We start from the raw sequence: 27,788 nt of genomic DNA, 5'->3' as shown, positions 1-27,788 counted from the left end.
TACATGCACTAGTTTTTGTGAATCACTTGCATTGAAATGTGCTAGTTTTTGTGGATCACTTGCAATTAAATGTGCTAGTTTTTGTGGATCACTTGCATTGAAATTTGCTAGTTTTTGTGGATCACTTGCATTTAAATGTGCTAGTTTTTGTGGATCACTTGCATTGAAATATTTAGTTTTTGTGTATCGCTTGCATTTAAATATGCTAGTTTTTGTGGATCACTTGCAACAGTAACTTGACTGTAAATACAGTATGTCTAGTGAATATGTGAATTGTGTTATTCAGGAAATTTTACATGAAAGTATTTTATATGCATTATAATCTTTCTAAAATTTATTTTAAGAATATTGGTTTGAATTTGGTCATAAAATATTCATACATTGCTGGAGGAAAGGTGAATCATTTGTGATAATATTCCCATGGGCTGACTTCAATCTGAGAAAAAAATTGGGAAAATCTAGAAATTATGGTGATCATTTCAAATATACAATTTGGCCTCCTCGAAAACAACAATGAAAATATATGTTAACATGGAAATTATGTCTTTATCTATATAGTAAACATATTGTGAGTGCTATTAGATTACAATATTAGGACAATATGAATTTGAATTGAAGGTAATAAATAGTAAGACAGTATGGTTGTAGTTTGTTGACTGGTAAGAAATATGTGTATGGTGTAGGTAATATAGGATTATAAATACAATACACTACAAAGAATAATAAATCTCTGAGTGTTTAAAGTAGATATTATTAACAGTGACCTGACAATCTATACAAGGTTATAACTAGTTAATTGAAATCTTCAATTGGTCTGTTATTCCCTTTTTTCGTAAAATTTGCATTGAGATTGAGTTCACTTTTGGTTTCTTTTCTGTTAAAAGTTTAGTCAAAAGTGGATTCTAATTAAAAGTTATTTGTTGAGGTTTTCTAGCTTTTTACTTGCATCAGGGATATTTATAGCTTATATGTGCAACATTGTGCTTTCATGTTTGTTTCCTTGGTTCCTGTAATTTCTGGAACCTTTTACCAGATTTTGACTATTTGTATTGATGGTGTGCTACATGTATGCAATTTATGTGCAAGTGATTTTTGACATATTTGTAAAGGGTAACAAAGTGTCAAGCCTGATTTTATCTGTAACTGTATCAATGAACAATATATTGTTACTAAATCTTCTAAAGTAGTTGTGTAAACACAATTCTAAATTGCCTTCTACTCTGTTTGTTCATATGTTACTCAAGATTGAATCAAAATAGATGAAAAAAAATACCTTGTGTGGTAAAAAGTTCAAGATGGCTTTGGAGAGTTTGTGAAGAAAAGTCTTAAGGATGGTTAGCTTGTGTCAATAAATATAGAGTGTTCTTATATTGTAATATAGTTGTCATTTTGATGTATTTGTGGGCGTTAGATAGATACTGTCTCACAACATAAAAGATGTATAATTGCACTGAGAAAAAGAAAAAAACTTAGTCTGGTATTAGCTTTTAAAAGATTTACTGATTTAATTTGGATATACAAAGAGGAACCATTGTCAGACTCATCTAATCATCATATATCAAAATAAAAAGACTCAAATTCTACAAAGCAGACGGCTAAGACATGGACCACCTGTTACTATTAAAAAACATATAACCTATCAGATGAAGTCTAGGAACGAAATCAATGGAATGCAGTAAGGTGAAATATCAGTCAATAATATGTTGACGTTTGAGGACAACCTCTGAGGTCAAAAGCGTAAAGTGGATTAAGGTGAAAGGGTGTGGTAATGAGGGAGATTAAAGATTAGTATAATATAAAGGGATTATAATGAGTATATAATGGACTGGTATGATTATAATCAGGTTTATGTAATATGATTAATCAGATTGTCACTGTATGATAAACAAGTTTTTATAATCAGGAAATCGCTGGTGTAACCATTTATTTATAACAATCAAAATATTGTGGATTTACTTCACTTTCGATAAGGAAAACTCGTGGTTAACACTTCATCAGGTTCAGTGTTTATATTTAACAATTTTATTCTACAAGTGATACCAGGAAATATTTGTAAGGATTTTGGACTAAGTGTTATGCTTTATGAATGTTTTTTGTGTGGATATTTTTTGGACAACTTCCAGGGTGTTGAAGAGTCACGAAGTTTTGGTTTTTTTGGAAATAATTGGCTTTATAATCAAATGATGGATGTGCACTGTGCAGGATTTGAAATTGCTAGAAACGAACATTAAAAGTTTTGATGGTGGTGATGTATAGAAATTGGTTTTACTTGTCATCCTATTGGAGGGAGTTGGCATCTATATCAAGTCCCAGGGATATTTATTAAGAATACTAGACTGATGTCAATATTGATTGACATATCGAATGTTGTTTATTTATTCATTCATCTGTTTGATTCACTCATCCTTTTATTCATTCATGACATTAAATTTCAAACCTTGTTATCCATATTCAGCATATTTGATAAACTGTTTTCTAAATATTTTAGAAGCAGACTATATAGTAAACAAGTTATTATTTTTTTTGATGTTAAAGTTTTATATTTGATGTTGTTAAAAGTGTTTATGATGTAGGGTTGGTCAAGTTGGAGAGATTACCTGCCTGACTTGTTCTACTAGCCCATATTTCTCGTATTTCAATTATTTCACCCTTCAGGCTTGATATCATTAATTAATAATCTTGTATTTCTAAAGTCTTTTCCATGTTCTCAATTTCTTGTCTGCTTCACTATACAAAGGTTTGAGTTAGTCAAGTGTCTGCTGCTTGTTTCGATGGCTGCCATTTTGAAATAATGGGATTTTAAGGGTTTGATAAATGGATTAATTTCATGTTTAAATCAGTGACATTTGGAATGTTTCCTTTTTAAATATTTCCCAAATGGAGTTGTGTCATTTGTGATTTTAGTCAAATTTAAATTTGTAGGATTAAGTTTAAAATGATAAAAATAGTAGAAGTAGTAGAATGGTAGAATGAAAATTTAGCTTTGAATTTTTTGTATACCTTTCTTACAAGTGTGATTGATGTAAATGTGTTTAGATGTTATGTGAAGTGTATTTATAGTTCATTCAGCTAGTCACTGTGCACCCACATTAATTGTATTGATGACATCACCATTGTAGTTTGAGAAGACAGCATGTATTCTACAATGTCATAGTGAGCTTTTAAAATTTTAATGATTTTTTTTTCTTGACTGATTCGAATCAGTTTGTTTTTGTATTACTCTGTGTTTGTGAAAGGATCAAGTTGGCCAGGTTGACAGAAATTGCAGTTTTTTGGCGAATCTTTGAAAGGGTTTAGAAGTTAACTCTCAAGTCAGTTTGGTATTTTGTGATTCAGTGCTTGATTTAGAAAATGTAGAAATTTCGTCATTGGAAATTCAAAAGGTCACTAAGGTTATAATGTTAAGAAATGTCAGGGTACTATTTTCTTTTTTTCTGATTTTTAGGAATGTTTTTTCGTGTGCCTTGACTGCTGTCTGACACCATTCCACCCCAGACTTAAACAGGAATTATTGCCACATGTAATAAGGACAAATGTGAGAGAGAACAGTTTATTAAACAATGGATATGTTCTAGTTACTACATTCTTGTACACATAACTATATGCAGAATTGTGTATCGTTAAATAATGCATGGAGTATCTAAAATTGGAATAATTAAGTGAAACTGTTATAAAGTGTAATCTTCAGGGAAAATTAATTGTGTTTTTTCTACCTCCGTTTGTTGTAGAGTTACTGTTTGATACCTTGATATCTGTGAGTGTACAAGTTACACGGAGAAGTGTTCATTTTACCTTAATAAAAAGGAATGTAAAGATGTTTAGTAAATACTAGAATGTGTCCAGGTATGGCAAATTATTGGCTCTTATCCAGAATCACCAAAGATGTCACACCAGTAACTGTTAACTTATCGTCGTTATTGGGAGTATTTTAAAAAAAATGAGGATTAAGTAGAGCACCTAGACAATATTTGTTTCATCATTTAAAAATTGAAAATGTTAAAATATTTAACGTGTGGTGGGTGTGGATGTGGAAGAAAAAAGAAAAAACCCAAGAATTTAAATGGGGATAATGCACCTTATGCTCCTGCGGAAAAACCACTTGTAGGTATTTTGTAGTATATATCCTCTTAGAAAAAATTCATTATAGTGTCATACAACAGAGAATTTATTACGATTTTGATTATTAATCTGTACAAGCAAGACAAAATCAAGAGTAGTATAGTTGTGGACCCCTTCAAAGAGAATTACCATTAGATGCTCTGAAAAGAGTAAAAATGGTCTGCTTCGCTCGCGACACCTGCTAAAGTTGTGCATTAATATATTTTCACTCTGAAAATCCTATCTCACAATAAACATAACAACTCAAACAGTATCTGCATAAACTTGCACATTATACATGTATTTGTTACCTGTTCAAATTTATATAAAAATAATTCATAAGCTTTTATAACATAACTTTTAGACTGTTCTATAAACACTGCAAACCAGAGTTATCTTCTTTTTTAGAAAGTCCATTCTTATGGCTTTATAATGGGAAATCTTCATCATTAGAATCTTTGAATATAAGTGACTTTTAATTATACTGTGAAATAATTACTGCTAATAATGACTGATTTTAATCAAAGTGAGAAATATTATTAGTTATTGTGATAGACTATCATATTTCATTGATATACTATATAGTATTATATAAATCATGTTAAATAGATATAACTTTTTGACTGTAAGTAGTTTTAAATAGGTTCATCCAACCATGGCCAAAAATATTACCCAAAAGATTCTGCTTAAAGGCAAAAAAAAAAACGCTTGAATGGGTACAAACCTTTCTGTATTGTTGTGACTTGTAAAGAAGATGTTTATAGTATTTGCTATTATTTATCATTTACATTGGTAAATGAAAAATGCTCTCTTCACTAGCTGATATAACTCTATGTTTTATATGTATCCCTTTTCAGAATTGAAATCCCATAAGTAAGTCTCCTGCAATTTTACAAAAAAATGTCCATGATGTTAAAAATGATAAAATTTCAGTGTTAATTTTAAACACTTCATGACATCATTGATCATAAATGTGTCAAAAACGCTTTGGAAGTTCTGAATAGTGCCAAAATTGAGCTCTTTGAGCTGGTGTTAGGGTAATATGAGAATAGAATTTCTAAGCTGGTAACAAGACAATATCCTTTTGATGTAATAAGTATTCAATACCAATTGCAAAAAACTTCTTATATCCCTACAATGATATACATAATAACTTCTTATATCCCTACAATGATATCCATAATAACTTCTTATATCCCTACAATGATATCCATAATAACTTCTTATATCTCTACAATAATAACTTCTTTGATCTCTACAATGATATGCAGAATATCTTCTTATTGTCTACAATAATGACTGCTTTTGTCTCTACAATGATATGCATAATAACTTCTTATTTCTCTAAAATGATATGAATGATAACTTCTTATATCTCATAATAACTCTAAAATGATATGTATATAATAACTTCTTATGTCTCTAAAATGATATGCATAATAACTTCGTTTAACTCTAAAATGATATGCATAATAACTTCGTTTAACTCTAAAATGATATGCATAACTTCTTATATCTCTACAATGATATGCATAATAACTTCTTATATCTCTAAAATGATGTGTATAATAACATCTTATATCTCAAATGATATGCTTAATAACTTCTTTTATATCTTAAATGATATGCATAATAACTTCTTTTATCTCTAAAATGTTATGCATAATAACTTCTTATGTCTGTACAATCTTATCAGATTTGATACTAATGGGTGTGTCTGAAATGTAACAGAAGATACTATTACAAGGGTTCAAGCTAGTCAAAGTACCTTACAACTGTGGACATCAAAGAACTGGGTGTCAAATAGTTGACTCAACTCTAGGTTAACACAACATTAGCTCCCAGCTATTTTCAAACTTACCATTCAACTATTTGTCCAAATATAGTAACTCTCACTATCATCTGTAAAAAGATGTATATTCAGATCTGATGATTTCGAAGTGGTATTTTTGTTGGTTACATATAAGTCATCCCTTGGTTCCTTTTGATGGCACTAATGAAAACAATTCCTAATTGACCACCCATATTTTAAAGGGACATGTTCGCCATTTTCAAGGTATTATTAAAGAAAATGAATGTTTTAAAAACTTAAATAGATTGAAAATGATAACATTTTACACAAGATTGCATTCTCTCTTATTTCATTATACAAAGTCAAATTGTTTTATCTTTATACATCAAAGAGCAAAAGAGAATGCATTGTATCAGTTTCAGTTACTACCAGGTAGTCTTTAGTTCTTGTAAATAGTACGTGGATTAAAGGATTTAAAGGGATTATAGACATCATGATAATCTTATTGTTTGAGTCTTTATCTCTCCCATTACATTTAGTCATGTACTGTAAATTACTATTTGAATTTTTGCTAACAGAAGATTATTTTTCCTTTTAAAGAAGATATTGATATCTATGTAGTTAATATTGTTTATATGTCCAATATTTAAATATTAAAGCTATTGCTTTAGTTTCCTGATCACCATTTAAATGCTGGATTCTGTATCCAAAGTATTTTGTAGAAATATAAGATAAAGTTTTTTTTCAAAATATGTAACATGTGGGTATCAAAAGTAGTCGATCACAAATCATAAATTAAAGTTTTCCATGTAGCTATATGGACATAGCATACAGGCAGAGTAGGTTTACTCTTCTAGAAACCTAATACCACTTTTCATTAGGAAATGAAATACTAACTATACTTCTAATTAACTAAGTATACTTCCTCATGTGAAAAGTTTATTTTCTGCTACCATTATTTTATCAATATATTGTTACAGATTATGAGTTTCGTTTTGCGATTCGGATCATTAGTACTTGGTTTATTTATACACAATTAGTTAAGGCCTTTGACATTCTACTGTTAATTTTATCATTTCCTATATTGATGATGTAATACTACCACTATAAAGATTGTACTTGCAATAGATTACATGATGAACATCTAAAACATTGTACATGAATATATTAGTTGTATAAAAATCAGATCTTAATGAACATTTAATATAACAAACTAAATACATATTAAATTACAATAATACAGACTCTATTCATCAATTGTAGAGCAATATAGAAATATTAAATTAAAACATTATCTATAATAACAGATTAAATAATTTTTGAACAATGAAGAAGTTGTACAAAATTTTTAAAAAATCTATGACAAAGAACAAGAAATTTCCATTAATTTTCCCAAATTTTAATGTTTTTCAGATTTCGTCAACAGTGGTCCCTGGTCAACCACAAGATATCTCTGCCAGAGATGCTCTGTTATATTGGAGTCGAAGAACCACAGAGGGTTATCCTGGAATTAAAATTACTGATTTCTCTAAGAGTTGGAGAGATGGCAAAGCATTCCTCGCGATTATTCATCGCAACAGGTAAGCATATATTAACATTTTATCAATGTTCCGAAGAAATTCAAGATAATCGAGCTAACAGAGCTTAATTTCATCCATCAATAACACTTTTTAGAAGGAACATGCAACATTCAGTGACAGTATAAACAGTGTGATATCATATCGTTTAATTCTGCATGGAATTGTGGTCACTTCTACAGATTGTATATGTTCTTGAACAGAGTAATTTATTTTCACTCTTTAAAATGAAACAATTACAGCAGTTTACACAGAGACTTATATCACAAAGTTTGATGCACTTTAAGTCCCTTATTGCAAGCAGTCTATTTGCTTATGTTTTTTGTTCTCTACTGAAATTAGACAGTACACAAAACAAAAAAAGTTCATTTAACATGCTCTATTAAAAATAATGTCTCTCCCTTTCTAGACCAGATTTGGTTGATTTCCGTAAAGTTCGGCACCAGACAGCCAGGCAGAATTTAGAAGTAGCTTTTGATACAGCAGAACGTGATCTGGGGGTTACTAAGCTACTTGATCCTGAAGGTATGTTTTAAACACATTCAAACTCAACTTAAATGATTTCATTAGAATATAACACAGAGCTATATCTTAAAATAGGTTGACTATTGACATAAGGAAATATTTCTATTTACAATATGATGAGTAATTCTCAGCTTTTTGCATCATCAAAATGTCAAGCTATAACCAACTTCAGTCTTGTATCTTGTCTGCAATAGACAAGTCCTTGTATCGTTGGAATGCAGTGATTTTATTGGATTTCTCTACCAGTGATTACAGCCAATCAAAGCCCCTCAACAAAAAGGCTGTAAACATTATGGCTTTGTATTCACAAACTTTCTGTCAAAGTCTCCGATTGGTTATATTTTCTAGCATACAATCAAATAAAATCGCTTCATTTACAAACTTCCATGATTCAAGAAAAGGAAATTTTGTAGTCAAAGTATAAGTATGAAGTTCACAATAGGTTGACATTGTGAAGATGACATTTTTGTTATTTGAATCATGAAAGCATTCATCATTGTTGAAATTCTCTAATGTACAACTAACACAAATATCATTTTAATGTAACATGATCCTTGAATTGAGAAATAACACAGTTACTTATGAAATTCTAGCACTTTTACACTTTTGGATTTATTTACACTGTCATTATAAGATGATTTTAACTGACAGAATTTATGAAATAAACTCAATATTTAGTTTTATCTCAGGTATTATAATCGAATTGACACAAATATTTACACAGACTTGCCATATTTTGATGTTTAATTTTCTTACTAGTCTCCAAATATAGCAATAGAAATCTATTTTGTTTCCATCAAGGAAATGTTTTTATCAGTCTTGACAAGTTATGATTTGAATGAAAATCGTAGAACCAAAACAAAATCTAGAGGTATTAAAGGAATTTTAAAGAAGAGGGGACTCTGATAGCATCGGTTTGCACCTGCATTCCAAATTTTAAATCAGATGTCTGTAGTTCTCGCAATTCAAACTATATTGATGACATCAATAGCAGATTTGCGATAGTGGTGTCATAAAAAACCTACTTTTAGTGGAATTGCAAGAGTAAATTGATAATATCAGTGTTCCTGATACACATAAAAAGTTATGAAAACCTCTTTACAATCCTGTTAATAAGGATATTAGTATGTTTAACAACAATAAAGGCTTGTAAAATAAGATGTTTGAAAGGATATATTAAGTAAAAACATTGTTATTTTGATATTATAGATGTGGATGTTCGCGAACCTGATGAGAAATCTGTGATAACTTATGTTTCCTCATTATATGATGTGTTCCCTAATGTTCCTTCAACACAACAATCTCTTCAAGACAATGTAAGTTCATAGTAATTTATTCTCTATAGGAAGTTAATCAAATCTTACTCTTCCTGTCATTTATTTTAATTAGGAAAGGATTAACTTTAGCAAAAGTGTAACCGTGCCCAATGATTCAATGGAGGCCGCCATTTTCAATTAAAATCCTCTACTCAAGTCTATTTAGCAATGACAACTATAGTCTATTTAGCAATAACAACTAAGAGCCCCTATGACTTAATGTTAGTGTATGGCACCAATCCCGCCCAATCAATGCCAAATGACAATACCTCTAACTATTCCTTGCAAGGTTAAATGGTATTGCGGACCAGTTTACCAGAGCATAAGTGTTAGTATAAGATGATTGAGAACAAAAGAGTTGTGTATACTACAGACTTGAGGAAATTGACCTGCCGATGAGTAAAATATAATTTATTTTGTAGGAAAGACAATTGAAAATTGAAGAATATAGAGATTTAGCCACAGCATTATTAAGATGGTTACGTGATGTACATGTGATGATGGATGACAGAAAATTCTCTTCATCACTCCTAGAAATGAAGGTATATATCATATCATATATCTACTTGTTAATCTCTAACAAATAAGTTTTTAGATAATTGACTACGTAATACCTATTTAGATATTTTTCCTCTTGACACATATACACAATATCTGTATGATTTGATGAAAGGTTACAACAATTGAAGTTATGACTCAACATCCAATAGAAGGTTCTATAGCACAGTCAGTTAGAGCTTTGGTTCTTTATATGACATCATTTGCTTGGTTACATCAAACAAATGGTTGCTGTGTGAAAGTCCATTGACCTTGAATGCGACATCTTTATTCATCTTTATTGATAATGGGTACGGATGATCCAGGAAAGATCAAAGCCAAGAGGTTTGACTAAGTACCAGCTGGTAGAAAAGATCCTAAGCTATGAACCCAAGTTATCCTTGTAAAATATAGTTGTTTCTCTATTCTAAGCAGTCTATTCTACCAACTGGTAGAAAAGATCCTAAACTGTGAACCCAAGTTGTTATCCTTGTAAAATATAATGGTCTCTATTCTAAGCAGTCTTTCCCAAAATCTAGTCTGTATTTTAGTTCAGGTTTTTTTTCTGTATCTCAATGCAAGTAATTCTGTAAAATGTGTTGTTTTTGTATTATAATAGGCTTTACTACAAGACTTTAATAAGTTCCGGTCTGAAGAGGTTCCACCAAGATTAGATGTCAAACAAAGATTATTTAAGATATTTGATCAAATCAAGGTAAGAAATTGGAAATTAGATTAAAATTGTCAGTTTTTTTAGTGCTTCACATTTTTACAAGAGACATTTGCAGCAGTCTATGCAATATGTTAAAAATATCTTTGCAAATTCTTAAAAAGAGGTGAGGTAGCTTATTGTCACCACCTTTACTCAGTCTTTACAACTTACTAAATAGCTGTGTTTTGGAAATTTAGAATCTAAGTACAGACAAATCCAACATTGGTGTAGAAGAAGAACTGTATCCAGAAAATATCAACAGATTTTGGACAAGATTTACAGCAGCACTACAAGAAAGAGATATGGCCATGCAGGCAGAAATACTCAGGTTAGTTAGCTCATTAAACATTTAACACATTATTTTATTCAAAGTATTATTATCATAAGTCCTGTGCCTGTGCTTTCGTAACTTTGTCATTTGTACAAACTTACAACCTTTACCCCTATAATAAGACAAAAATGGTGACTGTCACATGAGTAAATATTCCACAGACAGAAAGTATTGTTGCAACTTTGAAGAACCTTGTAAATTTATCAATTCAGGTTAGAACGACTCCAAAGACTAGCAGAGAAAATGAATCGTGAATGTAAAACAAATGAGGAAGCATTAAGTACACTAGAGAGACGTCTGCAAGAGGAAGAGAAGAGAATTGAATCAATCCATCCATTTGAAGCCAAACGTAGTTGTGATTCTTTAGATAGAGACTTACATAATATTGAAGATACAATTCGCAATCTGTTCCGTGATGTACAAAGTTTACAAGATGGCCGCCATCCACAGGCTGATCATCTTTATAGAAGGTAAGTTGCTACTAATCTGTTTCAAATAGACTGTAGACATTTCTTATGTATCCTTGTAACTACTGGTGGGGCGATGTATTTCAAGTTTGTGTTAAATGGTGATTAGAACATAGTCTCATAAAAGCACTGGTCAAGGTCACAAAGTATAGATTGCTAAAACAAGGTTCAAAAGTTAAGAAAAATAGAAAGTTCATCGGCACTTTTTTTTTATTTTTGTTGGAAACTATAAGACAGTGGATGTTATATATCAACTACTAATATCACAGTTAAAAAGTTATAAATTAATATATATTAAAACTTTGAAGATAAAATGATAATTTTTATCCCATTATCCAATTTCGTGATACGTATTGTATCGTGACCCTTGTATCACGATAGACATTGTACCACGGTATGATTGGTAATACCCAGCACTAATTGTAACCTCTTTTCTGTCAGTTTCATTAATTCAAGCTTAGCTGGCTTCATCCTGTGACATAATGCACAGTTTACTAAGACTAAAAATTTTACAACAAGTTTATAAAAAAATGTCCAAATTACCATTGTGCCAAATTTGATTTCGGGGAAGGTGTAAAAATATTTGTATGTGTATATAGATATAGATATTGAGTTTTCTCAATTTATTTCAGAGTATCTGACTTACAGTCTAAATTATCTCAACTGAGAACACATTTATATAGTAATGTAATTCAGCCATTATTATCTAAATCATACGTAGAAGAGGGACGTACTACTACTAAACGTACCGAGATTGTTACTGAAGTAAGATTAGTTGATACAAATCCTGCCTTTAAACATATTCAAGACTGTTCAGATTGGATTGAAGCTAAACAGGTAAGTGATTAAAATAGATCACCTTAATGTCACAAAAAATATTTCATCAATGTTAAAATTTTTTTTACATTTAGAGGATGTTTATACATTAAGAATAATGAAAATTTTATAAGGAATGTTCATTTTTATTGACTATCAGAGTTTAAAATATTGTGGAATTAACATATGATATGACAACTATGCAAATAGCAATCCAGTTGTCTATAGATTTTGCCCTCCTAGTTGATAAAGCTGAATTTTTTATCCAGAGCACTTTGCTGTCGAATTTTTTGCTCTTAATGTAAAAAAAATGCCTTTTATTCCTAATAGTGTTATGGATCTAAAATATTTTGACAACTATTTTGTAAACTTTTTTTTGCTTTCTTGAAACAGTCAGAAGAATTATTTTGATCACTATTTTCAAATATTTTAATGAGTTGTTTAAGATGTCACTATAATAACTGACTATGTTGATATTTACAGCAAATACTAGAGAATAGTGAATATGATAGTGATTTATCTAGACTACAGAAATTAATACATGAACATGACTTAGATCATAAAGAAGTTTTAGCATTCCGTTCAGAAATAGATCAATGTATTAATAATAGAGTAAGTGGTTTTATTAATATTCTTTAGCCATAATTTTTGGGCCTTGGCCTCAAACACCCAAATGAGGCCATAAAAGATGAGAAATTTATTCTACTTAGATATATCTCTGGCTTCCCTCATTAGAAATGTGCCAGGGTGTCACAAGCTCAATCCCTGAGTTCCATATAATTTGTAATGAAAATGTGATTTAATGAACCTCTTCAACAGATGTAATGGCACTTGTCTGGAAGTGTATAAAAAATATTACTTGTCAAAATTCAGTAGGGTTTAGGGCTGAAATAGGTCATTTGTCTGATGATCGCACAGCTTGAAACTCTGTGTAACAACATGTTTCAGGTTCTGTCTTTATATGGTTATATTTTTATTATTCAATGTATTTAGTTTTTAAAATTAGAAATTGCACTTAATTTTTCAAAATTAAACAAATTTTGAAACTATTGTGACTGGAGATTCTTCATTTACAATATTTACAAGTAATTTCATGTTAATTTCTCCATTCTATTTCTTTTTCAGCTAAGTCTTTCATCTGAAGAACAAAAACTGTACACACAGAAATTATCAAAATTAGAAGTTTCCTACTCTTTACTAACTGTAAGTATATATAGTTGTTTATGGGTTTGGTTTATTGACATATTGTCATACTGAACATTTTCTACAATCCCATCTCAATCAACCTCCAATTAAAACACATTCTTATTTCTCTCCTACAAAAACAAAGTTATTCAACAAAACCTGAACATCACTGTTTATTTTGATTACTTTGTCATTCAAACTCCCACATGATTATAGGCAATTTATGTGATAGCTTATAACTTTAACCTAGTGGTTCATGACAATCACATGATATTACATGACAATCACATGATAGTCCATGACTATCACATAATAGTTCATGACAATCACATGACATTTCATGACAATCACATGATAATTCATGGTTATCACAATTATGATATGTCATGGCCATCACATGATATTTCATGATAGTTCTTGACAATCACGTGACATTTCATGACTATCACATGATTGTTCATGATTATTACAATCATGATTAGTCATGGACATCACATGATATTTCATGATAGTTCATGACAATCACGTGACATTTCATGGTTATCACATGATAGTTCATTATTATTACATGATATTTAATGGTTGTCTCATGATAGTTCATAACAAGAACATGATAATTCATGACAATCACATGATATTTCTTGACAATCACATAATATTTCATGGTTCACATCGAACGATAATTCATGGTTGCTATACATGACACATAATAGTCAATGGTTAGCACATGGTATTTCATGGTTATCAATTGATGGCTCATGACAATTACAACTGTTAGTGTTAGTAAAATAACTGTTTGCCTTTTACATCAAACCTCTGAAATATCCTAAACTAAATGTCTATCTATTTGTTTGCAATAAAATGAAAATCTTGTTGATTGTAGAATACATCAAGTAGAAGACAGAAGTGTTTAGAATCTCTATTAGAGTTTATAGAAGCAGCAGCAGGAGAAGTGTTATGGTTAAGTCAGTTAGAGGAAAGAGAGGTGGCTAGAGACTGGACATCTCGAGATCTCAATATTCAACAAGAAGAAGAATATTTAAAGGTAATCTTTTAGCTTGGCTACATAACATTTCCATACATAGTTACAATTTTACATGAGAAACACCAAGAATGAAATTTATCTTCAAATTTTACACGGTATGCAATTCAAGTTAATTTCCTAATGATGTTTATATTATTGAAGACAAACTAAATTGCAAGATTATGATAGCATCTGATTATATACCTGGTTTGCTTAACTAGCAGTGGCTCAACTAGATGATTTTGGTGCCCAAGGACTTATGTCTTGCTAAACATATGCTCTCCTGCATTATATTCTGAGGTTGGAGACCCCACTTAGGAGTGAGGGGCCTGTGGACTTAGTTCAATCAGTCCCCATGGTAGTTGGTGTCTTTATCAATGAGTTGTTTTACTCTTGAAGGTTTTAAGATTTGTGATCAGGTTTGGGCTGTGGAAAGACTTTATGTTTACTTTTGATACCATTATCGAATCACAGGGTCTCTGTATATTTATGTTAATGCCTCTTATTGTATTACAGAGTCTAATAAGACAGTTAGAAACTAGAGAAGGACAGTTTAATGCTGTACAAGAACGAGGTGGAGCTCTAGTGTTAGATAGACATCCAGCTAGTAATATTATTGAAGCATTTATGTCCACCATGCAGTCTCAATGGTCTTGGATGATACAACTAACAACCTGTTTAGAACTTCATTTAAAACATTGTCAAGATTATTATCAGGTATTGAAGACATTTAAACACCATTATATTAGTCAATTTCCCTAATGATATATCAGAAATAATATGTGGTAAAAACAAAAAATGACTTGATATTAATGAGACCAGTTGATAATAAGAAATTGAAATCTAATAGTTTATTGTAATATAAAAAATTAAAGGGATTGAAAAGAGGTTTTCTAAAATTTTATATGTATCGTGACACTAACAGCACTGATGTGCGCCATTCCAATTTTCAGTCATACATTTGTGATTCTTGCAATCTCATTATATTCCTATTCTCTGAAATATATCGAAAAAATTCAAAAAACTTTTTGATTTGCTTAGACAATAGGCATAATGTGACATCAATTTTACACAGGTTCTTATATATCAATAGCAGCTTTTTGTGATAGTGATAAAATCGTGTCATACAGATGTAAGAGGCAAATTTTTAACTCCATTTCATATGTATTTTTTATTAGTATTCAAGTGCTCAGTAATATCAGATTTGAATATATGTGTGTTGTGTATATGTGAAAGTAATTTTACTAGTCTAATGTCAGTAGGGATTCAGGCTGAAATAGGTCAGATGTCTGACAAAGGCAAAGCGTGAAACCTTCAGTAACAACATGTTTCAGACTCTGTTTTGATATTTCGAGAAATATAATTAGAAATAATTTTTTTTGCAGTTTTTTGAGGATGTACGACAATGTGAACAATGGACTGTACAACATACAGATTTATTAACTAAACGTTATAATAGACCCAATATACCTGTGGAAGAGGCTGAATTACTTCTCCGAGAATTACAGGTACAAAGTTATACTCTAAACTACTTTAATGGCCATCATGTCTCTTTTTTTTCTGGTCAACTGGAATAGAAATTGACCAATTATATCCTGATGTTTTCAGATCAGATCTCTAAAATTGAGATCTTGGCCAGCCTTGATTAGGTAGCTTTTGTGAACATTTCCATTTGTAAGACAGTTGATGCTCACTTGAATTCATGAATGAGGTACTTTTTCTTGGCATGAAGAACCAATTGTGGTTATTTAATTATCAAGTATTATTCTGTTTTGTCCAAAGTATAAAGTATGCAGGAAGATGGCTCTTGATTGGTGAGTCCTGAACAGGATCCAATTCTGGCCTCAATTGGTACAGATCTAGATTATTCCAATCAAAAGTTTCCCTTCTATTCCTTTCTCCGCCATTTTTAATTCTGCCTTTCACCTACTAATTTTGGCACATGTTCTAAATCTTGGTCTTACTTGTTTTATTGAATGTCATGTTTATTCCATGAATCCTGAACGTCCAGAACTTATCAACTGAGCAGCTCCAATAGCATCAAGCTCTATTGATGGTTTCTGCCTCAAAATAACTTATTTTCTGTTTTGTCTAAGATATAAAAATTGTAGTAAATCAACTTCTTTAAACATTGATAAAAATCATTTGACCAGAAATTTTTGGGACTTCTTTTGCAGGAATTGCAAGAACAACTTAAAGAATATGATAGAAGAGTTTCGTCCTTGATTCTCAAGAGTCATGAAGTTATTCCCCTTCCACAACGAGGTCGTCCAGTACATCGACCAATCAAAGCTAGGGCTTTATGTTCATATCATCAAGGAGATGTAAGTCCAGTAATTTGTTTTTAATTTTGAAGCAGAGCTATGGAAAGAAATTGATAGGAGAATACTCATTTGTGGTATGCTTGTTTAGAGAGAAAATAATAGGGCAAGGCAAGGATCTCTATGATTTAAATAACTCTACTAGAATTTCCCTTTCCTCTATTAAAAATGAATTGTTGTCCTCTCTTAATTTTTCTTGTTAAAGTATATTTGTTAAAATATGTAATATTTTGATATTGATAAATGATCCTGATTTTGTAGATAACTCTGAATAAGAATGATGAATGTTTCCTCATGGATAATACTCAAAAACAAAAATGGAAGGTAAGTTCATGACTTCAATATTAGTATGGCTAAATTATTGATTAAGTGGTTGAGAAATTACTCTCATACCCCTTAAAGTTTACTTTTATTCAGTTAGGCTGGGGTCCTTGGCAGCTGGGCCCCAGCAAGTAAGAATTAAACCCCAGAAAAGCCTTCTTCAGTTCAATGCATTTACACCATCTGGTACAAAATCAAAAAGATATAGATTTTGGAACCTCAAATTTGTCAAAAACAAGTTCTCTGGGCCATTAATTCTTCAATTAGTACAAAGCCCCAGCACCAATTCATTCCTGGCAACAGGGCTGCTATCATTATCACCAATCTACATTCATAGAGCAATTGAATGAAATGAAAAAATGGGTTCTGCCCTAGCAAAATTGTTGTTCTCACTAGTACCATAATATATTTGTTTAGATGTGTAGAGGTTATGATAATTATTTGGTCTATTTCAGATAAAAACATTAAGTGGTAGTGAAACTATTATACCATCTGTATGTATGTTGATACCACCACCAAATCAAGATGCTATAGATTATGCTAATAGGTAGGTATATCTAGAATATTCTGTCTTGTTTGAAAAATGAAATGAAATGAATGGAGTTTTATGCCCTACTATTCTGCACCTGATTGGTCTAATGAAGATGGGCAATGCCATGCAGTGTGCAAAGAGGGTAATTTTGCCAGGAGAACTGAATTAACTTGCTCTTTTGTCTGTAAAATCTAGAATCTATATGTAGCATGTCCCATCTGAACGACTGAACGCTTTATTCATGTCAGCCCCTCTTACTTGCAATGCGTACAAGAGAAAAAAACAGGATGAAAAATCCCAAGGTATTATGTCGACCTTTGATGGGATTGTACCCTGGACCTTCAAATTAGTGCTTGTTTAGAGGGGATTCAGCGCAACGACACAAGCATCTTAAAATTAGAGCTATCATGGTTAACAAAACTTCTGCCATATACTCCGGTCTCGGATAGTTATACAGACAAATTCATGATTAAATGGTTTAGTCCCATCATACAATCTGAAATCTCCTTGTTGAATTTGACTAATTACATCTGGAAACAAATTTGTTTTGTCCATTATACCTAAATATTTAAGATGATGATATCTTAGTTAATATGCAATTTCTTGTTCCTTTTAGATTAAAGATTCAGTTAGACCATTTATCTAGTTTATGGAAACAGCAGCAACGTAAACTACGTAAAGACATGGTTTTCGCTACCATCAATATTGTCAAAGGCTGGGATCTTAAAAAGGTAATTCAGTTGGATTTTTTACTATTATTTTGTTGCAGTGTAATAAGAACATTTGAGATTTTGCTGGTTGGAAAGCTGTAAGACTTCTAATAGTTAAGTTGATATTTTTGTTTGTGCATAGCTCATAGCTCTAATGCAGTGGTTTCCAACCTATTTCAGCCTTCACACCCTGGAGCAATCACCTGGACCTTTCACATACCCCAAATATTTGTTTCATCCACATTTTCAGCATGTGATGATGTGAGGTGCTCTCTCAACTCAAAATAAATTCTTTCCCTACACCATTTGGCCACACCCCTGACACCCTAGTTCATCACCCCCAGGGGATGAAAACACCCCAGGCTGGGAACCTGGCCTTGTATTCTGGAAACGATCTTATCTCTAGGATGTCCTAGAATCAATGTCAGAAGATAAGAACCTAGGACATCCTGATCGTTTTGAGAATACATGGCCAATGATCTTAAATCAGAAAGGATTTATGATTATGTCTAACCCATTTCATCATCTCAAAGGTCATCTCTTCACTCTTCATATGTGTCTTTTTTTCTAGTTCTGTGCTATGGATCCTGGACAAAGAGAAGCAATATGGAGAGCATTAAACGATGATGCTCATAAACTATTAGCTGATTTAACATCAGATGATATGGACAAACCTAGATTAAAGAAAGAATTAGAATTATGTAATAAGATATTTTTAGATTTATCAGCCCAAGCAGCAGCACTAGGTAAGGTTTTTGAAATTATTTAAAAATTAAAACCCTATGAATATAACTTATAATATGTGACTGAGTTGACAAGAACAGTTACTGAGTGGTATCAAGTATGGAGGTCACAGAGCTGATGTGGCTCTGTAGGTTGGACGCTTGCTTACTAACCTGAGGTATCCGAGTTCAATCCTGGCATAGGTCAATACCTTAAGATTTGTTTACCAAGTTTCCACTGCATTTCAGAGGGGCCAAAATGGAAAAAGCACCAAGTCGTTTGGATTGGACAATAAAGCAGAACAGTATGTGCTACAGGCTGTGCACACAAGGTTGACAATCCAGGCAAAAATTTACCTCAGTGCACACTGCATGGTGTTGCCTGTCTTCATTGGCCATTTATGTACAGATGAGTAGGAAGTTAAACTCTAATCATTTCAATTTTGTTTCGTTTGTTTTACAAATTTGTTAGTTTGCTCCTATACTTATCTTTGAATACCACATTAGTTCAAAATTTTAAGTTTAATATAATTTTTATTTCAGAAGCCCAACAAAGCAGATCTTCAGCTGAAAATTTGATTCAACAGTTAGATAGCATCAATAGAAATTTAGGATTGTGTGATCAACAGCTATCATCTTTATTACATAAACCTGTACCACAGAGTAGAGTAGCTATACAGGATGCCTTCCAATCATATAGGGTATGTATAGCTTAATGAACTGACTCTTCTTTTCTTATTGTACAAAGCACATACATTGCCAAAACTTTTATGTGAGTCATAAACATAATCAGGCCAGTGTTAAAGTATGAATAGCTAATTTCGTATGAATTGTCAATTATTATTACATGTAGGCAATATCCAAAGACTTCAACTTAATATTTTTTCATTCCATCATATTTCTGTTTCAAGTCACTGTTATTTAGTTTGCAGTAAAACATATAACCTTGTGTTACCAATTTTCAGTGTAAATATTTTCAAGTAATTTGACCAAATTCATTAGCTTCATGACCCATTACATATTGACAAACCAAATAGCCAAATTGACAGCCATGTCATTTTCCAATTAACTTTTCCCATTTATGGTTGATCGGTCGAAGGCTTGAGTAAGAGATATTATTTTAGGGCCGTATTCTAGAAAACTTGTGATGATTTTTGTGTTGCAATCATCGGATTGGTCAATAACTAAAATTGATTTTAAATCTTGTTTTTTATTATCCAATCAGATTATTGTTTTTCTAAAAATCTGGATATGATCTTATTTAAGTTTTCGAGAAAGAGGCACCAGATATATATAACTATACATAACTTTTTATGATATTTATAATCCAAGTAACTCTATGATATGTTAATATTGTAAATTTTAGGATTTTGAGAAAAGATTAGACAATCAAGAACGTGAAATAGAATCTGTCCAGAAAGCTTATGTTACAGTTACACCTAAATCACAGCTGGTCGAATCCAAACTTAATCTGGTTGTACAGAAATGTGGAGAATTGAAAGCCATTTCACATGTTTATGTACAGAGGTAAGAACAATTTATACTTCTGTTAGTTTCGAAGAATATAATCTTTTAAAATTTGCAGTTGATTTTTTACATTGAAGAATTTTATTGATTGGGTGAACAATTAGTATTTTGATGGTAATTTTAGAAATTCTTTGTTAACTTTAATGGTAATAATTAAGTTACTACTGATGTTTTATTGTAGATTAAAGACAGCTGAGTCTGTTGTATCTGGTTTAGATGATGTTAAACAGATTGTATCAGACTATGAGATCACTTTAACATCACATGATAATATGACATCAGACCTCAATATTCTTAGTGATCAACAAGAAGAACTTCGGGTAAGACTTTTATTTGTAAACATGAAAACTCTGGCTTAAGAAAGATTTTCTGTACCCATTTATTACTGAGTCAATTTGAATATGGTCATTGGACTGTCGCATACTAATCGAAAATTGACGTTACTAAGCAAGTGACTTCATGACTGTAAAGAACCAATGCTCTGACCAACTGTGCTATATAACTTATATATAGTATATACACATAGATGCAAACTTTATATAAATTACTGTCCATTTCAATTTATCAGGCAAGTCATGAAATTTGTACGAATTTTGATTTCCTAAACAACAAAGTTGAAGTCAATTCTTCATCTATTCAAGAATTTTTTATCAGAAAATTGAGCTGTGACATAACAAAAAAAACACATTGAAATTTAATAATAATATTATGACAATTTAGCTTCTCTGGATCCTTTTACCAATTGCCAAAGATAAAAACTTTTAGCATTGGATTACCTATTTCTTCCAATCCCATTTACAGCTGGAATCAACTGGAATGTCAAAAGAAAGATAACAATTGTATATTCTTTTGTTTACAGGAGATCCAATCATCAATACAGCAGCAGCAACCTAAAATAGATCAACTGAGGAAAGATTGTGGATCATTAAGAACATTAGTAGAGAATAGTAGACAGACGACAATGAGACATCATGATGTAGAGTCTGTAGAGAAAGATGTTAAAGAATTGGGTAGTAGATGGGACAATGTCTGTATACAGGTTGTAGAGAGGTGAGTCTTTGTGGAGAGAAAAGCATGAAAATACGCTTTTAAGCTTGCTTGGTTTTATCAAAACTGTATGCTGTGACACATCAACAATCTGTTTTCACTATTTTGATGCTGAAGAGGTCATTTGTTTTGGACATATGAACATTCATGTAACCAAAAATTTACAAGCTCAAGGTCATTTTAGCCTTGTGGGTAAGAAATAAACAAAATCTGTTTAAGTTTGTCTGAATATGACTAATTCATGGATTTTTTTGACCTTCTGAATGCAATTATTGAAGAAAAAAAGAATAAAATGAATTATGTTTTAAGGTTGAGAAGTGTAGATGCATCACAAGATTTATTATCTGTGTATCATAATGGTGTACAGAGTGAACAGAAGTGGGTTGATCAGATGGAATCTAAGATCAATTCCCACCCACCTTTAACTGGAGATGTTGTTGATGCCAAACAACAGCTAGAACCAACTATGGTAGGGCTTTATTTAATTACTTTTGAATGGAAAGGATTATAAAAAAGGTTTTCTAAAAAAATTCTAAAACTGAAAATTGAAGATCAAATTGATTTGCACCATTCTAATTTTCAATCAGGCGTCTGTTATTCTTGAAATTCCACTAAAAGAATGTGTTTTATGATGTCAATATCAAAGGTAATTATATATCAATATCAGATTTTACTATATTGATGTGATAAAATGCTTACTTTTAGTGGAATTAGAACCACAGACATCTAATTGAATATAAGAATGGTGCAAAAATTAGAATGGTGCAAAGTAATGCTATCTGTGTCCCACTCACCGCAAAAACACAAAAAGATCAGTTCAAACGTGTTTAAAATTCCCTTTAAAGGACAATATGGGGGTTGAGTAATCTGGTTCACTCCATGATGATGATGTATGTGTCAAGATTTTGTTGAAATGTTGGCCTTTGTACAGCATGACATTGAGCAGTACAGCCAGCCTTACGAAACAATTGGGGGCAGACTGACTCAATGGGGGGACAACTGCTGAGGCTGAATTAAAATTTTGGCTGCTCTGTGGTGGTGTTGTAGTCGCAAGCCTCTCATAGAAGATCATAGAGGGTTCTCTCAAGAAAATTTTAGAAAAAATGAATTGAGTTTGTACATTCTGACACATATTTTGGAGAAAAAAATTTCGACATTTAGATTTGTGGAAAATAAAGTGGGGGTGCAAACCACTTTTTTGGGAGGTAAATTCCTGTACCTTCACTGACATTGAGATATCTAAAGATATGATTTTGTACAGTGTTTCCTTTTTTACCAACCACCTTCTATTTTAATATTTATTACATCTAACCTTTTTATTTTTAGACTGTTTATAATTCACTGGGTGAAAGAAGACATCAAATAGAGAATGTAAATAGGCTAGGTGGACAATATATACGTGAAGCTAAGGTATGTTGTTTAAATCAATCAATAAATGTATATGGTATGAACATACCATACACATTTTTCTTATGTCATTAATGCCTTAATCACAATTTTGTTTACAGATTTTTTTCACTAGCATGAGTTTTGCTGTGATGCATGCTTATTATTTTAATTATTTTTCACGCTTTATATTTTGTTGATTGATGCGCACAGTGCAGAATCCCAGATTGCTACAAATACCCACTTCACCACCTACCCTGCTGGCATGTGCAGATTTTTGTTTTGTCAGCATTTTGTGTTTCATATTTCATTTGTGTTGTCTTTTTTTACCCAATGGGTTGCAATAAAATTTGTGTTTCATATTTTGTGTTATTTCATGATTTATCGTAGAATTTTGTCATCCTTTTTCCTAACCAACTAACTACTTTATTATTCCCTGTTTTTTTATTTCTTCAATTCTTCTGGATAGAAATTAATGTGATTTTTCTGTGAATTAACCTATAAAATAATGTAGAAAATGTAGATCATGAGGCAATTTAGAGATATTAATGCTGTATTTTAGCAGTTGTATTTTAAATTAGAGATATTTAGAAATTAACATTTTTTTGGACTGAATAAGTTCATTATTACGCCCTTAACAATTTTACTACTTTTTATTTTTCACTGCTAACCCTGCCCTTTTTTTTTATATATATATACTCCACAATTTTTTTCTGTTTGATTGCTATAAATTTTTTTATTGTTTCACTTTCATTTTAATTTCCTTTATTTTTTTGCCAGCTAATGAAAAATTTAGTTTGCAGAAATTTTTGAGTTGAGGCTTTTGTTGAACACAAACACCTATTTGTGTATACATTTTGGGGCCACTATTTTGCCAATATTTTGTTGCACAGTTCTGCACAGCTTGTACCTACCCCTTTGTTTGCTTTGATCCGTCTGCTTGTACCAAGGGCCCTGTACCCTCAGTAGTAAGTAAATTTTTACTTGTGACAAGGTACCATTTTACTTCCAAATTAATTAATGTGATCTCTTATATTTTTGTATCACTAGAAGAAGGATAATATCTCAGTGAAACCACTGTAGTTATAACACAGCTTATGTGTTTTTGGTTTAGTTTATAATTTATTTACAATAGAATTTTATACTTTCCTCAAACATCTAAAAGGGCTTAACCTTTTCAACTTTAACGGCCACTCTACCTACCATATAATTTTGTGATACATAGGAGAACAGACTGCAAAATACCCACAATTTCAATGTCATGTGCTTTAAGTTACATGTGTAAAACTTGAAATTTAGGGTCAATGATGTTTTGTTTGAATTACACTCTGTGTTCAAAGGGTTAATTTCAGCATCACATATGATTTATCTTGAAGATAAGAATATCCTAGTTTTGGTTTTTATATAAATTCAAGTACCGGTACTTCACAAACTGAAAACTTCTGCTCTCCATTTTCTTGATTAAGTTCTATCAGCTGTAACAGCAAATAACTATAAATAGCTCAATTCATAGGATACAATTTTTGGTCTCATAGTCAAATGGTACCTCAGTCATTTCTTAATAACTGAAATAATAAATACAAATAATTTGGAGATACCTTGATTTAAAAACTAAGGTTTAAAAGAAATAAAACTCTGAACTTGTATCATTTTGTCCAAAATTACAAAGTTTGTGTTCAAAGCATCTTTATGTTAGTGTTTTAATGCATGCCTGCTTTATTTGTTGCTATGCCTACAGCTTTTAATTGTTTTTAACAGCATTAATATTGCATGGTTTGTTGCTAAATAGTTGCAAGTTGCTAGTCTCTTCCTAATACTAATAAGACTAATTCTGTCTGTAGTGTTTCACTTCATCATACCATCGGATTCTGCCATCATTGCATTATATGTTATAACATTTTGATAGAATGAAGATTTTTGACAAAATTGTCATGTTGTTTCTTGTAGCATTATATTATCTGAAATGTTTTTTACTGAATTTTGGAAATTTTCCTGAATTTCATTGCAACAAATATGATTTATTTTGAAGGCACTGATGCCAAAATCCTGCAACTTTTATGACAAATTTCTAAACAGTAGCTTTTAGGCTTCTGTTTCTGTAACTCCAACTCTTATTTTTCTAATATCAGATATTCAAAATTCCATATAATATATTCTCATAGTATCAATAATGGATTCCAAAAGATGATTCAGAATCATGATATAGATGAAAAAATTTATTAATCAGTGTGAAAAATCATCCAAAGAATCATGATAATCCATAATAATTTACATCTATCAAATTTATTTTATGTCTCAGAAAAGTTTAAAATCCTATTTTGTCAACTGTTTTGTATAATTATCTGTATTATTGCTCATACACTGTATGATTTGTTGCATGTTTCATGTAGGCCTATTGATATATATTATAATGCTTTGATCAGAATATTCTTTATATTAAAGGGATTGTAAAGAGATTTTCTAAATTTTGTATGTGTATTGGGGACACTGATAGCATCAATTTGCACCATTCTAATTTTCAATCGGACGTCTGTGGTTCCTGCATTCCACTAAAACTAAATGTTTGATGACCTCTCTAATCGTGAAGGGCCTTATGTAATACAAGAATATTATGCAATTAGTGAAGTTATCAAACACTTTGTAGGAAGCACAGACAACTGAATGAAAATTTGAATGATGCAAATTGATGCTATCAGTGTCCCTAATTTACATACAAAATTCAGAAACCCTCTTTAGAATCCCTTTAAGAATAGATGGTTTGATAAGACAAACATTGCCTTTTATGTTTAACACTATTACATACTGTACATGATCATCACATTACATTTCATTGAATATAAGCATAATTTTGATTGGATTAATTTGAACTTATTTAGAATTATTATATATACTTATAATAATCATTAAACTGAAAATGATTTTGCTGACAAAAAAAGAGCACTTGGTTTAAATCTATTTTGGTTATTGGGTTTGAAAAAAAAATGTATATATCTCAATAAAAAAAGAGATAAAGAATAAAAAGAGTATAATTTTGGGCAAAATATCTTGAATAAATCAAGATCGTAAAAAGGTTTAATAATCAAATTGATTTATTAACATCATTTGTCCATTGCCCCATTATATTCTCACAAAATTGAAGAAATTTCAAGTTGCATGTATAACATTGGCTTCTCCCATCATACTTTTATTCAAAATTACAATATCAAAGATATGGTGCAGAAATTCAGAACCCAGACAAATAACAATATATACATCAGAAAAATATAACCTGCTTCATGTATTTGCTACTTGCTATATTAGAACACCATTTAAAGATCCAAATGTAATTCTAAAGATATACTTTATTTGTAATACTTGTCTTTCTCTGAGAAGCATATGATAATTTCAGAAATGAAATGAATGAATGGTTCTACTCTTCTTCATTTTATTTTTGGAGACTTCAAAATGGTGTTCAGCTTGCTTATATATAACATAATTCACATGTCAAAAGATTGAACACTGATTTACATATAATAAAATATATATGTGTTAAAACAATAAATCAAGTTCTATAGCAATCAATTTATATTGATACTCTACATAATGTTAGCTATATATTCAACCTAAATAAAGTTTTATATCAGTTCCGGCATCTAAATATTATCAGAATAAGCATATCATAGCATGCATGTATCCCATACGTAAAAAATATACTCCCTTCATCTTTAGGAACATTACTCCCTCATCTTTAGAAAAATCTCATCTTTAGAAAAAATTACTCCCTCATTTTAAGAAAAAAATTACTGCCTCATCTTTGGGAAAAATTACTCCCTCATCTGTAGAAAAAATTACTCCCTTATCTTTAGAAAAAATTACTCCCTCATCTTTAGAATAAATTACTTCCTCATCTTTAGAAATAAATTACTACCTCATCTTTAGAAAAAAATTACTCCCTCATCTTTAGAAAAAATTACTCCCTCATCTTTAGAATAAATTACTACCTCATCTTTAGAAAAAATTACTCCCTCATCTTTAGAAAAAATTACTACCTCATCTTTAGAAAAAATTACTACCTCATCTTTAGGAAAAAATTACTCCCTTATCTTTAGAACAAAATTGATATTAAATTTTTATAAGATTAGTGTTAATTGAAAATGAAATCAAAGTAAATTTTTCTTTTGGACACTGTATATAATAGGTTGAGTACATTGCTTGATTGCCTAATTAATGATATTAATCACAAATCATCAATATATAATATACAATTGTTGATACTGTGATTTGATATTTAGGAGTTATAATAAAACTGTGCTAAAATATATCCTGCTGCACAATCACTAATAATATTGCTTCATTAATGCTTTATACATAAATTGCTTGAACACTTTAGAAAGTATAATTTCAAATTTAGATAGGTTCCTACAAATTTTAAATTTTATCTTTTTCAGATCTATGATAAAAGATTACGCCACTACAGGGAGAGTTTAGAAGAAATTGATGCTGCACTTGTTACATCAATGTCTAAACGTGGCAGACGTGTTGATGGAGCAGAAGTGGTGAAAATTGAATTGGATGATTTAAATGCCCGTTATATGAATTTGGTTAAATGGACTAACTTGAGATTAAAGCAGATAACTGCCATTTTATCTGATGCCAATGTTCAGGTACTTTGTCTTTTCATTGATGAAAGTTTTTAGAAATTTCTCTGTTATGATAACTAATTTGCTTTCAGTAATGAATTTTGAGGTCTATTGAAAAAAATAACCATGATTTCTGAAGCGCACAATCTCATGAATACACTGGTGCAAGGTATGCTCATTATTTTGGAACATAACAAGGTTCATATGCCTGATTATGTTATTT

General features: G+C 30.9%; 1 protein-coding gene across 1 annotated transcript in view; it reads left to right on the top strand.

Moving 5' to 3' along the window:
* Positions 1-3,993: 3,993 nt before the first annotated feature.
* Positions 3,994-27,788, top strand: part of LOTGIDRAFT_233112 (hypothetical protein) — a gene marked incomplete at both ends in the record, with an annotated part of 83,842 nt that continues 60,047 nt past the window's right edge. The window contains 26 exons of the mRNA XM_009058652.1: positions 3,994-4,101; positions 7,304-7,470; positions 7,877-7,992; positions 9,202-9,308; positions 9,731-9,850; positions 10,465-10,560; positions 10,755-10,885; positions 11,101-11,358; positions 11,988-12,192; positions 12,655-12,783; positions 13,297-13,374; positions 14,240-14,401; positions 14,897-15,097; positions 15,766-15,888; positions 16,558-16,704; positions 16,963-17,025; positions 17,478-17,569; positions 18,171-18,285; positions 18,836-19,010; positions 19,530-19,687; positions 20,353-20,513; positions 20,695-20,833; positions 21,373-21,563; positions 21,870-22,029; positions 22,887-22,970; positions 27,374-27,589. Of these exons, the coding sequence (XP_009056900.1) occupies positions 3,994-4,101; positions 7,304-7,470; positions 7,877-7,992; positions 9,202-9,308; positions 9,731-9,850; positions 10,465-10,560; positions 10,755-10,885; positions 11,101-11,358; positions 11,988-12,192; positions 12,655-12,783; positions 13,297-13,374; positions 14,240-14,401; positions 14,897-15,097; positions 15,766-15,888; positions 16,558-16,704; positions 16,963-17,025; positions 17,478-17,569; positions 18,171-18,285; positions 18,836-19,010; positions 19,530-19,687; positions 20,353-20,513; positions 20,695-20,833; positions 21,373-21,563; positions 21,870-22,029; positions 22,887-22,970; positions 27,374-27,589 (3,702 nt within the window). The remainder of the gene's footprint in view (positions 4,102-7,303; positions 7,471-7,876; positions 7,993-9,201; positions 9,309-9,730; positions 9,851-10,464; positions 10,561-10,754; positions 10,886-11,100; positions 11,359-11,987; positions 12,193-12,654; positions 12,784-13,296; positions 13,375-14,239; positions 14,402-14,896; positions 15,098-15,765; positions 15,889-16,557; positions 16,705-16,962; positions 17,026-17,477; positions 17,570-18,170; positions 18,286-18,835; positions 19,011-19,529; positions 19,688-20,352; positions 20,514-20,694; positions 20,834-21,372; positions 21,564-21,869; positions 22,030-22,886; positions 22,971-27,373; positions 27,590-27,788) is intronic.

The sequence above is a fragment of the Lottia gigantea genome, assembly GCF_000327385.1.
Source record: "Lottia gigantea unplaced genomic scaffold LOTGIsca_35, whole genome shotgun sequence".
Classification (NCBI taxonomy): Eukaryota; Metazoa; Mollusca; class Gastropoda; family Lottiidae; genus Lottia; species Lottia gigantea.
This window is presented reverse-complemented; position numbering and strand designations above follow the sequence as displayed.